The sequence below is a fragment of the Oncorhynchus keta genome, unplaced genomic scaffold (assembly GCF_023373465.1).
Source record: "Oncorhynchus keta strain PuntledgeMale-10-30-2019 unplaced genomic scaffold, Oket_V2 Un_contig_963_pilon_pilon, whole genome shotgun sequence".
NCBI lineage: Eukaryota > Metazoa > Chordata > Actinopteri > Salmoniformes > Salmonidae > Oncorhynchus > Oncorhynchus keta.
In genome coordinates, this window is record NW_026290622.1 from 278490 (window position 1) to 293275 (window position 14786).

Genomic DNA, 14786 nt, shown 5'->3' on the forward strand with positions numbered 1-14786 from the left:
TCATGGTGTAGTAGGCTATTCTGAATGATTTCAATTCTTTCTGAACAGACAGCAGTAATTCTATAACGTTGGCAAATGTATTTCAATGTATCAGGGGTGATGCAGCTCCTCCAGAACCCTTCTCCTGCCTATGATTCTGTAAGGAAATCAATGATGTAGTGCAACGCTGGAGAGGTGAGAGTTGCAGGCTCATGTCTATCAGAGCAGAGGGAGGGAGAGAGATCATAGAAAGTGAATCTCTTTCTAGTTCTGTGATAGATACAGTCACACACCTCACAAAGCCACGAGTTGGTCTCAAGCATAGGATACAATGATGCACAATCCATACTGTAAATTCAGGCCGGCGCAACCCGAATCAACTATTAGAATATCAGGCAGTAGAATTGACGAAGAGGCAACTCAAATTTGTACATTACAAAAAGTAAATGTCTCATGCCATGAAAGGTACCGGATAGGCAAATAGGTTCCAGAACAAATCAGTCCAAAACGGAGAGGTGTCGGATCCTGTTCCGGCAGGATCCGGCTCAAATGAAGCAATGTGCGCGGTACTTCATATGAGTTCTGGTACATACCATAATGCATGTAGCAGTTTCCTTTGGAAGGGTCCAGCTGAATGGCTCTTCGATAGTAACCCTCTGCCTCAGTCTTCTGCCCCTAGGAGACAAAACAGGAACGTTTGATTAGCTACTGTAGATCAGTTACAAGTCGTCCTCAGTCATTAATTGCGATTTAGCTGATGTTCGAGCTCTCGCAGTGGTTCTTGTTTCTGGCACGGGCGTAATTGTGCGGCTGCAATTAGATTTACTCAAAACCCCAAACAGACGTGAGTTGCCATATGGTAGAAGATTGAACATGCAGGAGAAACCAGAAACCACCCACTCTCCTCGTAAATGAGATTTAGCAAATATTTCACAGTCGAGATGTGGACGGGGAAATCAGCAGTAAATTTGAACAACCGTTCCATATGCCCCTGATGTGCCAGGTTGTTTCAAACAATCAGCATATCCTGTAGGGCAACAACAATCATCTGCGTTTACTCTGCATCTGCTACGGATTATTTTCCTACGCTTTCATGCATGAGTTGACACGTGGTAGCAGGGCCTCAACTGTAAACCAGGAAACTGTACTCCATGGAGAACGCTTCAAACCCCATTTCCCCCCAGCAGCAGAGTGTGTGTGTGTGTGTGTGTGTGTCACACTATCACTTTTTCTCAGTCAGAGAGTGTGTATCGCACTATAGCCTCGCAACAAACTGAAAGAGATACCGCTGCCTCTGTGTGTACCCCCCGTTTTTCATGCTTCAGCACTGATTGCTTCCATATTGGCTATGGATTTGCCATTCTACATAGAATAAGTGGACTGGGCATATTAGGTTAGGTTCATTAACTATTTATCATACCCGTGTTCCCTCTAAATGAAAGATGAAGACAACTAATTGTCCAGATGACTTTATGCCATATTTTCCCTGGCTCCTTTCCCAGCCGCAGTCAGAAGGTGGACTGTTGAACACAATACTGTGGTCAATGGACCAATGGACTGGGCCGTGTCGCATTAGTAGGATTGCGAGAGGTGCGAAAAGTTAAATGTACATGAATGCTAGGTTTGTCACACACATCTGTATCACCTGTTTTTGTGCTTGTCTCCACCCATCTCTTCCCATTATCCCATGTGTATTTATACCTGTGTTCTCTGTTTGTCTGTTGCCAGTTCATCTTGTCTTGTCAGGTCTCACCAGCGTGTTTTCCCATCTCATTGCTTTTTCTAGTTCTGTTTCCTAGTTTCCCCGGTTCTGACCATTCTGCCTGCCCTGACCCCGAGCCTGGCTGACGTTCTGTACCTGCCTGACTCTAACCCATTTACAAACCTCTGCCTGTCCTGACCCCAAGCCTGCCTGCTGTTCTGTACCTTATTGACTCAGCCCTGGATTACATACCTCTGCCTGCCTTTGACCTGTCTTTTGCCTGCCCCCTGTTAGGGTCAATAAACATCTGTGACTCTAGCTGTCTGCATCTGGATCTTATCCTAAGTTCTTGATAAGGTTGTTTTTTATTTCTCTGACACTCTTTTCTAGCGTATTTGAGCCTGTATTGGGAGGGAGTAGCCGGCTTCAGAGGGCTTTAACGGGTAGTGTTAGCGCCAACTCCGAGTGTAGCCAGCCACAGAGTGCTTTAGCGGTTAGCGTTAGCGCCGGCTCCGAGTGTAGCCAGCCACAGAGCTCGTAAATAACATCAGCGCCAGCAACGGGAGCGAGGCCCTCCAACAGAGAGCGGTGCCTAGCTCTTGGTAGGACACGTCAGGACTCTGCACTGTGTAATCATCCGCCTGGCGACAACACTCTCCTGTGATGTATGTCCAAGGGAGATGATCTGAGACAGGAACTGGGGGTTACCGGGTGGAATAGGGCTCTTCTGGTCATGTCTGGCTGTGTCCTAAAGAAAGGCCCTGGTCAAAAGTAGTGCACTGTATCAGGATTATGGTGGCATTTCTGACGCAGATTCAGTCTAGACTCTAACCTGGTTACTGTGAACGAAGAGTTCAAAGTCAAATTGAACAAAGAACAAACCACAAATCTATACAACCTCACTAACCCCGTTAAAGTACATGACTCTTTACGAATGAAACAGTGAAGTCACGTACTGTAGTACACGTCAGGGTGAGGCGGGACTTGAGTTTGACACTTTGACCCTTTCCCCAAGTCGGTTGACTCCTTATGAGCCAGCTGCATTATCAATACGTAGGTCCGCCGTGGCAAGACGGCCCAAAATCTCTCCCTGATTGAGTGATTTAATAAGGAAGCGGGGTAATTGCATTAAGTCCTGTCCGGCATCCCAATGTTCCGGGTCTGGTCGTGTCCTAATCTCCTGTTGTTGAAGGGCTCTGTTGTGAGGGGCCACTCGTGGCTCAGGGCCCCGGATGTAGGGACCTGGGGGACCCAGCAGATGTCCAGCTGTGCTGGGGTGACTTGGGTCTGAACCCAGGGAGACTGGGGGTGGGGGTTTGGGGGAATGGAACTCAAATCAGATTAGGAAAAGGGGAAATTAGTGAGTTTGGGAGCAAGACCCTTCCTCAGCCCAGACAGGACCCCTAGGGGTGCAGCTGTAACCCCTCCGATATCAGTGAGGAGGATAGAAGGAGAGATGGGATGGGTGATGTGGTACGCTGAAGAGCAAAACCTCCTGTAGATTCTTAGTACCTCAGTTACCTCAGGCTGTGGAAGGGGAAGAACAGAAGGTCAAACTCCTCACAAGGGCTCAGCAGGACTGGTTCAGTGGCTTCTAACAGGGTTCCTCTCCATAAAGTCCTCCTAACTAACCCAAGTCAGCTGTGAACACATGTTGTCACGCACGTTTTTCCCTCCCCAAAACACTGTGGGAGTGAATGAGAGAGGTGGATGGAAGGGGGTTGGGGGGCAGAGTGCACCTCAGAACAAACAGCCAAACCTGTAGGGGAGAAGTCTGGGAAGGAAATACTGGACCCAGCAGGCCTAGCTGGTGAGCTTCATAACACCACACACATTTAATAATGTCTCTCACACACACATACACGCGCGCGCACACTCGCACGCACACGCACACGACTCCCCATAAAGACATTCCCTATGGCTGTGACCTTGAGACAATCACACACCCAGCGGAGAGCCTGATAGTTTGACAGGTCTGTTTTTCCAAGCTTGTACCATAAGACAATAATTATTCCTCAATCCATTGTCTCCTTGGTTGTCATATCAACAAAGTTTATAGCGGCAGAAGTTGGTCTCGCTGCTATTTTATCTCAAATATCAACAAAAAAAACTGCAATTAGCCTAACATAAAAAACCCATCTTGCGTTTGCATACCATTATCCTAGGTGTCTTTTTCCTTTAGGCCACCAAAGACAAAAGCATTAATTTACCCATCAAGGTTCAACAAGTCCAAAATGGCTCTAGATATGGGCCGCTGTCTGCTCAACATGCAGCTCAGTCTCGATCTATCAACTTCCAGGCTTTCTACAATGATCACAGCTCCTCTGGCCCAGACAGGGAAATCAATGGGATGAACTGGCCAGGCCCAAACTCACTCACTATTCATCAGCCCTCAGGCCTAGGTCTAATTATGCGTAACCCCTGTGATTATTACCAACATGACAGTTTGCTTTGCTTCATCACGCTTTGTGTGAGCCAAAGCCTATTTGAGATTGTGTGGACAGTCACGAAGGACACTGGAGGACAAAGAGTGAAGTGAATGGATTAGAATAGAGGCAGATTGTAGTTACATTGATGGTATTGGCAATGATGTTAGAGGCCATTTCCAGTACAGCTGCAGAACATTTCGTAGAATGTATGCACACATGACTGTAAGTCGCTTTGGATAAAAGCGTCAGCTAAATGGCATATATATAATGGCATATATATATATATATATATATTTCTCTTTCTGTTAAAAGTGTTAAAAAGTGTTGTAGTCTAGTGGTTAACAATACCTACATTATGACCACCTGCTCTTTCCATGACATAGACTGACCAGGTGAATCCAGGTGAAAGCTATGCTCCCGTATCGATGTCACTTGTTAAATCCACTTCAAATCAGTGTAGATGAAGAGGAGGAGACAGGTTAAAGAAGGATTTTTAAGCCTTCTTTGTGGAATGCATCCCTGTGGAATGTTTTCGACATCTTGTAGAGTCCCAATGAATTGAGGCTCTTCTGAGGGCAATAGGGGGTGCAGATAAATATTAGGAAAATGTTCCTAATGTTTGGTATACTCAGTGCATATAGGATATATTATATATATTATATAGCCCTATTGGTTAACAGGGTCGTGTGAAAATGAGCCTCCTATTGAACAAGTTCAAGTCCATTTCATTCCATTTGAGGCTTTTGTTGTTGCCTTTTATTTTAAGCAACAAAGTGTTTGCCAGAGCAAAGATTCTGATGCTTCTGCACATGTGTGAATGATGTTCTGATCATGTGTATATTTTCTACTTTATGCGTAGAGAACAGGCTACTGAGGTGAATGGTGCTTGTTTAATAAAGTTAGATCAACGGCCAAACCCTGCCTAACCCGGACAACGCTAGGCCAATTGTGCGTCGCTCCACAGACCTCCCGGTCGCAGGCGGTTACGACAGAGCCTGGGCGCGAACCCAGAGTCTCTGGTGGCACATCGCCCTTAACCACTGCGCCACCCTGGAGGCTTAACACCGTGGGCTACTTGGAGACAACACTGTGGGCTACTTGGAGACAACACTGTGGGCTACTTGGAGACAACACCGTGGGCTACTTGGAGACAACACCGTGGGCTACTTGGAGACAACACCGTGGGCTACTTGGAGACAACACCGTGGGCTACTTGGAGACAACACCGTGGGCTACTTGGAGACAACACCGTGGGCTACTTGGAGACAACACCGTGGGCTACTTGGAGACAACACTGTGGGCTACTTGGAGACAACACCGTGGGCTACTTGGAGACAACACCGTGGGCTACTTGGAGACAACACCGTGGGCTACTTGGAGACAACACTGTGGGCTACTTGGAGACAACACTGTAGGCTACTTGGAGACAACACTGTGGGCTACTTGGAGACAACACTGTAGGCTACTTGGAGACAACACTTTGGGATACTTGGGGACAACACCGTGGGCTACGTGGAGACAACACTGTGGGCTACTTGGAGACAACACTGTAGGCTACTTGGAGACAACACTGTGGGCTACGTGGAGACAACACTGTGGGCTACGTGGAGACAACACCGTGGGCTACGTGGAGACAACACTGTAGGCTACTTGGAGACAACACCGTGGGCTACTTGGAGACAACACTGTAGGCTACTTGGAGACAACACTGTAGGCTACTTGGAGACAACACCGTAGGCTACTTGGAGACAACACCGTAGGCTACTTGGATACAACACCGTAACCTACTTGGAGACAACACTGTATAACTCAACAAGATCTAAATGCATATCAAAATAAAAATGATCCCGATCCAATGGTTGGTATGAGGATGCTGCATGTTTCACTGGTAGAACATGAAGAATGATCCTTCATGCGGTGGTGTTTTTGTCTTAGAGTAACATTACACTATGCTGTTATAGCCGGTTCTGTTATGTACAATACTACATTATGTGATCTTGCAGACATTGACTCAGCGTTGATCTAACTTTATTAAACAAGCACCATTCACCTGAGTAGCCTGTTCTCTACGTAATTGTTAACAAACACTGTATAGCCTCAACACGTGGTTAAAACTATCATTTTGATATCATGGATGGCCAGTCCTTGCATCAACAGCTCTGTCTATGGATTTGAAATAGGTTACAGCCACTCCCTTTACCAAAACAGTGGTGGGTTGACTGATGTGTTATTGTTTGAGCCGCAGATTGCCCCTTGAAAGGGATAGCACACTCCCAATATAAACTGGACCTACAGGACTTCCCACTCATCTCTGTAGATTGAGACAGACATTCGACAGTCATTCTCCTTCTAACACGTTCACCATGGAGAGAAAAAGCCCATTTGCTCTTTCCACCTGTTGCTTCCCTTGGCTTTGGTCTCTGCAGATCCGCCAACTCTCACCTCTATAAGTAACTTCAGGAACTTTGAATTTGGCCACAGCTTCCCACGCCATGGCCTGATGCTACTCCACCATTTTGCCAGCAAAATCCTCATTGGAAAAAACAACAGCAACAGCAACAGCCAAATCACACCACTCTTTGTGCCATCAAGGGGAGACTGGGTTTCCAGTGGTAAGATAACACTAAACAGCTGCTTCATTCCCTGAAGGAACAGGCTTCCTACACGGTAGGGAATCTCAACACACAGACAGTCTCCAAGAGGGCTTGGCACCTACCTCCTTACGTCACTCAAAGCTATTACCTCATGCCCTGGTCTATAGAGAACAATAGGGACAGAATCATCCTCAAAATGCAGGGGAATGTGGTGGAGGCAGTCTACATAACACAGCACTACCCACAAGACGACCCCCGCAGCAAGCAGTACGACCCCGATAACACCTTCCTCTTAAGTGTCATCCTCCTGAGAGAAATCCAGAGCCTATCTAACAACTGGGGGGACAGTGTGTCTGTGTTTCTGTATGCTGCCGGCTACAATACACACTCCAGATCCTTCTCAGAGACATACCCCATAAGGGAATTCACTAACCAGCTGTGTGGGGGTACATTTTCAAATACTCAACATACTCAGGTTGCTAACCACATGGAGTGCCTTGACATCAAGCTGGAGGTGAGATCAACTGAAAACTGGAACAACGGGCACGCCAGAATTAGATGTGCAAAAGTCCCATGGAGTCTGCTGGGTGTGGGGGTGATGGTAGCCCTCTACGCGGACAATAAAATGACCTCTGTTACCCCCCTTGGCATGTGCAGCTACGGAAGCTTCGACGCCAATGTACACCTAAACCCCGGCCTGCAGGTCAGGCTCCTGATCAACTTGCCCTCTGTCATCATGATGACTCTGACCGGAGGATTCCTGTTAACATACCTCCATTTGACTCTGATGTCAGTCTGCAGCTCTACACTAAAGATGGCCACGCCTGCACTCGCCTGTTCATCAAGAAGACCTTCACTGATTGGAAGAACAAACTCTATTACACCTGGGTTGGATTCTACTCCTCTAACAATATTGAACATACATTTTATTATGACACTTGGCAGTGGGCTGTTTTGTTCACTAAACAGGTGGACAACGACACAGACCCAGATTATGATATCTACACCTACAGGTCTGACATGTCCATCTCACCCCGGGGTCGAAGTTCGATTCTTCAATAAAATAACGTTTTCTGAAAAGTATGTTCTCGAGGTACGCACTGCCCCATGGGAATCTTAATGCTGTCCAACCATCATTTTCTCAACATTATATTATACAAGGATCATTTTCATAGAGGCAGAGATAGAAGAGGGTCAAGGTGTTATTGAACCGAACATTTCCAATGCTATGGGAGTCACACAAAGCATTTGGTTCTTCTCATTTGGATAGTATTCATATGGTTTCCATGGCAACGTAATATTTCATTTCTGAATTCTACTTTGAAAGTATTCTGACGTAAGTAGGAACTAGCGTCAAACGCCTCAGACCCTGTAACCGGTCACATATATTTCACTGCATATCTGAAAGGAATGCAAATCTTCTTTTCTACACATCCGATCAAACGCAATATTACCTGCTGCTCTTCCTTGAGTTGTCCTGAACATTCCACTTTGTTATAAAAATTCAAATGATTACTCCTTTATTACTCCAAATGATTACGCTATTTTACACATTTTCTTATTAACCTTATGAACATAGACATTTTGTTTGTATCTGTACTAGAATGGTAAAAAAAGACATCAAATGAAACAGAAATGTCTGTATTGGTTGATATTGCAAAGAAAACACAGATATCACAGAATATTCACATCAGTGCATCTCTAGTTTCTGTGTTATCCTTTGTCGTGTTCTGTTGTAAAAAAATGTGAGGAATTGTCTGGCCTTAAAGAGGTTGGTAGAGGAAGGACTTACAATGATGGACAGGAGTTTCCCGTAGGTCAGGTGTGCGGGGATGTGGTCGGGTTTGGCCCTGAGCGACTCCCTGTACCAGTGGCCCGCCTCCTCCAGCCTATTCAGCCTCATGTAGGCCTCTCCTGTTAGGGGTCAAAGGTCAAAGGTCATTGGTGATACAGCCTCTCCTACTGTACGGGGGGGGGGGGGCAACATTCAGAGGTCAGAGGAAAGGGGTCGTAGAGAGACCCATGACCTCAATGGCTTCTCTGACACTTTATAATAAGAGGAAGACTCATATCAAAGATGTTGTAGTATGATGGGTTCTGAGACTTCCCTTTCTATCTATCTAGTGCATTGGTCACCAACCAACCGGTCCATCGCGATCCAAGGCATTCCTAGTCGATCACCAAACATTTCTGTACCCAACGATAAGGCCTTGCGTTCCTATTTTTTTATTAGTTTTTGCGCTGTTGGTGCACTTGATTCAGCAGTCCTTGCCCCAGGAAGGTACAAGTGTTCCCATTTGGAACCATTTCATGTGTGTGAATGTAAAACTCCGTCTACCTGGCAAGCCTAGTAAGCAAATCAAGTGCACCTATAGGCCTACCGTTGCCCAATCAAATACCTCAAAGTTGATACTGTGAGATTTCAAAACCATGACTAGATAGAGAGGAAAGAGCTGCTGTTTTTATGAGTAAGTTCATGTTTGTTGTTACTTTCATAAGCCATAAAATATGTTCTCCCTACTTCCACTCACGCTAAAACCAGCACTGCAGCTGCAATTAATGAGTATAGCAATTTGTTTCTATGACCTTGCGTTGTTATTAGCTGCTTATGTTTTTTTTTAAATATCGAGGTATATTTCACTTTCTCTGGTCATAGGAGTAACAACATGAATTGGTGCATGGGGCAAAAAATAATGCAGCGAGACTAAAGTTTCCCCATCAGCTGGAAGACTGTCCCCTTTTCTCAGAGGAGGGAGGGAGAGCGGAGGGACAGTGAGTCGGGTGAGAGCAGAGTCACCACTACCTTCCATGCAACCAAGAGAGTATTTACACAGCACAATGTAAAAGCTGCTGGTTGCATGGAAGCAACCTCTCCGCTGCTCTCTCCCTGCCTGTGACCTCTGACATGAATGATGACATGCTCCAGTGCCTCCCAGTGTCTGATGAATAGAGTTCTAGAATAGATCTCCAACAGGTGCACGGATGATAACAAGGCAGATGGAGACCGACCCATTTCCAGACCCCCATTCCTAAAAACACTCGTCATTCCACCAATAAAAAAATAAATATTCCTCCGTTAAATTAATTAAACCCCTGACACCACTTTCAGTTGGAACGTGACCAGATTCTCTCTGAGAATGTCTCTGTTCTCAAAGCCGTGAGAATCCCAGATCTGATCCCAGCGTAGCGGGGCTGATCCCCGGGGCCCTGATGACAACCCCCCTCTCACCTGAACAAACACTCTCCCTCTTCTCAGGCCCCCACCACGCGTCATCCCAAGAATGTTGCCGACACGGCACAGCAATCTCAACCATGCAATCAGGAAGGGCTTCTAATAATGTAATTAGTGATAGAATAACACAACTTATTATAGCCAGCTTAGTTTGAATTCCCTTCGAATCCTGATCCACATCTACATTAGGATTGCCTGCCTATTTTGGAGCTGTGGTGTTGGAATGGAATGAAACCGATGTTGTCTGCTTAAAGCACATCAAATAGCTTCGTTTCATGGAGATAATACGGGGAAATCTCTTTTTGGGGGGGAAACTGAAGACCATCAGCAGGTTGTTCTACTACCACCAGAACGAGTCATTCTAAACACATATTCCTCAATTACATGAATCAAAGATGAGGAGAATTATCATATGTGATAGGTGGGAATAAAGAAGGACATTTGGATGATTAAAGTCGTCTCCTTGTGCCAAGTCTTCCCCGTCACGCAGCGAAGTTGTTGCCACTACCCAGCTTTTCACCTTCAGTAATTGGCTAAGTCAAATGCCTGACATGGTTCCAGATAGACTGTCAAACTAAATCTACCTCAGCGGACAAATTAGTTTGCTTCCCCATGAACAGAATACCAGAGATACCTGTCCACTCCATTTCAATTCCTGACTGTCAGCCCTGCAGAACACTGTGTTAGACAAGGATCTAGGATAGAGTAGAGAGCGATCTAGGGTTTGAGTGGAGAGTGATCTAGGGTAAAGTGATGGTAGTGTGGAGAGTGATCTAGGCTAGAGAGGAGAGTGATCTAGGGTAGAGTGATGGTTCTGTGGAGAGTGATCTAGGGTAGAGTGATGGTAGAGTGGAGAGCGATCTAGGGTAGAGTGGAGAGCGATCTAGGGTAGAGTGGAGAGCGATCTAGGGTAGAGTGGAGAGTGATCTAGGGTAGAGTGGAGAGCGATCTAGGGTAGAGTGGAGAGCGATCTAGGGTAGAGTGGAGAGTGATCTAGGGTAGAGTGGAGAGTGATCTAGGGTAGAGTGGAGAGTGATCTAGGGTAGAGTGGAGAGTGATCTAGGGTAGAGTGGAGAGTGATCTAGGGTAGAGTGGAGAGTGATCTAGGGTAGAGTGGAGAGTGATCTAGGGTAGAGTGGAGAGTGATCTAGGGTAGAGTGGAGAGTGATCTAGGGTAGAGTGGAGAGTGATCTAGGGTAGAGTGGAGAGTGATCTAGGGTAGAGTGGAGAGCGATCTAGGGTAGAGTGGAGAGCGATCTAGGGTAGAGTGGAGAGTGATCTAGGGTAGAGTGGAGAGTGATCTAGGGTAGAGTGATCTGGAGAGTGATCTAGGGTAGAGTGGAGAGTGATCTAGCGTAGAGTGGAGAGTGATCTAGGGTAGAGTGGAGAGTGATCTAGGGTAGAGTGATATGGTGAGCTGGGGTGGGAAACAAAAACAGTCTCCCGGACTTGGGTTGGTCCTGGCTTTGATCCTGGGAAACACTTTCACTGGAAACTTTCATTTTCAGCCCATGGTTGAGCCCATGGTTGAGCCCATGGTTGAGACCATGGTTGAGCCCATGGTTGAGCCCATGGTTGAAAATGCTCACCTTTCCTCCTTCGTTCCCTTTCACCAGATTCTAGGATGATAACAATACAGTACATGATGATATATGACCCTCAAACTAAACCCGGGACCTCAGAGCCAGTTCCACTGCATTTTTTCATTCTTCCCTTCTAATCAAGGACGGATTTAAACATGGGACACCAGGTGTGTGCAATTCATTTTCAGGAAAGACAGAAAATCAGCAGGCTCTGGACCTCGTAGGGTAAGAGTCGAGTAACACTGATGTATGGGAATGAATGAACTGTGTTTGTTATGTAAAGTGCCATGTTCATTGAACTTGGTGAGTAGAGATGGGGGGAAGAATCCCCACAAAATATTGGTGAAAAAATACATGTTTTCCTGCTATTACTCACCCATCATGTTGTAGAGACTCTGAGGTGCAAACTGCTTCGGCATTTTCTGCACCGCTTCTTTATAGACAGACAGAGCATCCTGTCATGGAGGGGGGGAGGGCAGTTAGACAGACAGAGCATCCTGTCATGGAGGGGGAGGGCAGTTAGACAGACAGAGCATCCTGTCATGGAGGGGGGAGGGCAGTTAGACAGACAGAGCATCCTGTCATGGAGGGGGGAGGGCAGTTAGACAGACAGAGCATCCTGTCATGGAGGGGGAGGGCAGTTAGACAGACAGAGCATCCTGTCATGGAGGAGGGCAGTTAAACAGACAGAGCATCCTGTAATGGAGGGGGAGGGCAGTTAGACAGACAGAGCATCCTGTCATGGAGGGGGAGGGCAGTTAGACAGACAGAGCATCCTGTCATGGAGGGGGGAGGGCAGTTAGACAGACAGAGCATCCTGTCATGGAGGGGAGGGCAGTTAGACAGACAGAGCATCCTGTCATGGAGGGGGAGTTAAACAGACAGGCAGTTGGAGGGGGAGGGCAGTTACAGACAGAGCATCCTGTCATGGAGGGGAGGGCAGTTAGACAGACAGAGCATCCTGTCATGGAGGGGGAGGGCAGTTAGACAGACAGAGCATCCTGTCATGGAGGGGGGAGGGCAGTTAGACAGACAGAGCATCCTGTCATGGAGGGGGGAGGGCAGTTAGACAGACAGAGCATCCTGTCATGGAGGGGGGAGGGCAGTTAGACAGACAGAGCATCCTGTCATGGGGGGAGGGCAGTTAGACAGACAGAGCATCCTGTCATGGAGGGGGAGGGCAGTTAGACAGACAGAGCATCCTGTCATGGAGGGGGGAGGGCAGTTAGACAGACAGAGCATCCTGTCATGGAGGGGGAGGGCAGTTAGACAGACAGAGCATCCTGTCATGGAGGGGGGAGGGCAGTTAGACAGACAGAGCATCCTGTCATGGAGGGGAGGGCAGTTAGACAGACAGAGCATCCTGTCATGGAGGGAGGAGCAGTTAGACAGACAGAGCATCCTGTCATGGAGGGGAGGGCAGTTAGACAGACAGAGCATCCTGTCATGGAGGGAGGGAGGGCAGTTAGACAGACAAAGCATCCTGTCATGGAGGAGGGCAGTTAGACAGACAGAGCATCCTGGGAGGGCAGTTAGACAGACAGAGCATCCTGTCATGGAGGGGAGGGCAGTTAGACAGACAGAGCATCCTGTCATGGGGGGGAGGGCAGTTAGACAGACAGAGCATCCTGTCATGGAGGGGGAGGGCAGTTAGACAGACAGAGCATCCTGTCATGGAGGGGGAGGGCAGTTAGACAGACAGAGCATCCTGTCATGGAGGGGGAGGGCAGTTAGACAGACAGAGCATCCTGTCATGGAGGGGAGGGCAGTTAGACAGACAGAGCATCCTGTCATGGAGGGGAGGGCAGTTAGACAGACAGAGCATCCTGTCATGGAGGGGGAGGGCAGTTAGACAGACAGAGCATCCTGTCATGGAGGGGAGGGCAGTTAGACAGACAGAGCATCCTGTCATGGAGGGGAGGGCAGTTAGACAGACAGAGCATCCTGTCATGGAGGGGAGGGCAGTTAGACAGACAGAGCATCCTGTCATGGAGGGGGAGGGCAGTTAGACAGACAGAGCATCCTGTCATGGAGGGGAGGGCAGTTAGACAGCACAGAGCATCCTGTCATGGAGGAGGGCAGTTAGACAGACAGAGCATCCTGTCATGGAGGGGAGGGCAGTTAGACAGACAGAGCATCCTGTCATGGAGGGGGGAGGGCAGTTAGACAGACAGAGCATCCTGTCATGGAGGGGGGAGGGCAGTTAGACAGACAGAGCATCCTGTCATGGAGGGGGAGGGCAGTTAGACAGACAGAGCATCCTGCCATGGAGGGGGGAGGGCAGTTAGACAGACAGAGCATCCTGTCATGGAGGGGGGAGGGCAGTTAGACAGACAGAGCATCCTGTCATGGAGGGGGAGGGCAGTTAGACAGACAGAGCATCCTGTCATGGAGGGGGGAGGGCAGTTAATCACATTGTGTTTCATCAGTGTGTCACCATCCACAAAGCCTGTTCCTCACTGTCTAATGGAAAGGGCTTCAGGAAGATGAGTCTTTAGTCGGCTCTGTCATTTTGTCATAGATGAAGACTTTGTTCATTTGAGCAGTGGCTGAGCTCATATAAAGCCAAGGCCGGAAGCTTAAGAAAGTTTTCAGACAGCTAGTTTTCGGAAACTCAAGAGCTTAAGTATACTATCACAGTATGCTATCAAACTACATTTGCTGTATACATCTTATCCATTGTATTTATATGTTTCTGCCATGGCTCCACTGTACTGTGGTGTAGTGCACCTCTATACATTCTATACATTGGATTTCTATGTTTTTCCCATGGATACACTCTACTGTACTGTATTGCACCTCCATACATTATATTTCTATGTTTCTGCCATGGCTCCACTGTACTGTAGTGTAGTGCACCTCTATACATGCTATTCATTTTATTTCTACATCTCTGCCATTGCTCTGGTTCTAATGTACTGTATTGAAGTGTACTGTTATAGATTCTATCCATTGCATTTCTACATCTCAGCCACTGCCCTGTCTCCACTGTAGTGTAGAGTACTGTAGTATCATACCTCCTGCAGGCCCTGCTCATGGAGCAGCTTGCCCAAGTTGTACAGGCAGCTGGTGACAGAGCTCTTGTGGGCATGGGGGTCCTTCAGGTTCTCATCTGGGATCTCAGCGCAGGTTACAAAGGTCCTCTTGGCCTCCTCCATACCGCCCTGGTTCATCAGGATGATGCCAGTGTTCAAGTAGGCCGCTGTGGGGTGACGAGAGGGCGCAGAGGAGGAGGAACAGAGGGAGAAGACAGGGTGGAGGAGGGGG

At 47.5% G+C, this 14786-nt stretch overlaps 1 protein-coding gene across 44 annotated transcripts in view; it reads right to left on the reverse strand.

The window, feature by feature from the left end:
- tmtc2a (transmembrane O-mannosyltransferase targeting cadherins 2a) overlaps positions 1–14786 on the reverse strand; it is a 111341-nt gene that overhangs the window by 11810 nt on the left and 84745 nt on the right. The window contains exons 6-9 of one of the 44 annotated variants that reach the window (XM_052513019.1): positions 14537–14721; positions 11896–11974; positions 8497–8618; positions 573–654 (exon numbers count right to left, since the gene is read on the reverse strand). In XM_052513019.1, the coding sequence (XP_052368979.1) occupies positions 573–654; positions 8497–8618; positions 11896–11974; positions 14537–14721 (468 nt within the window). The other 43 variants (XM_052513021.1, XM_052513023.1, XM_052513024.1 and 40 more) reach the window with 43 other exon arrangements.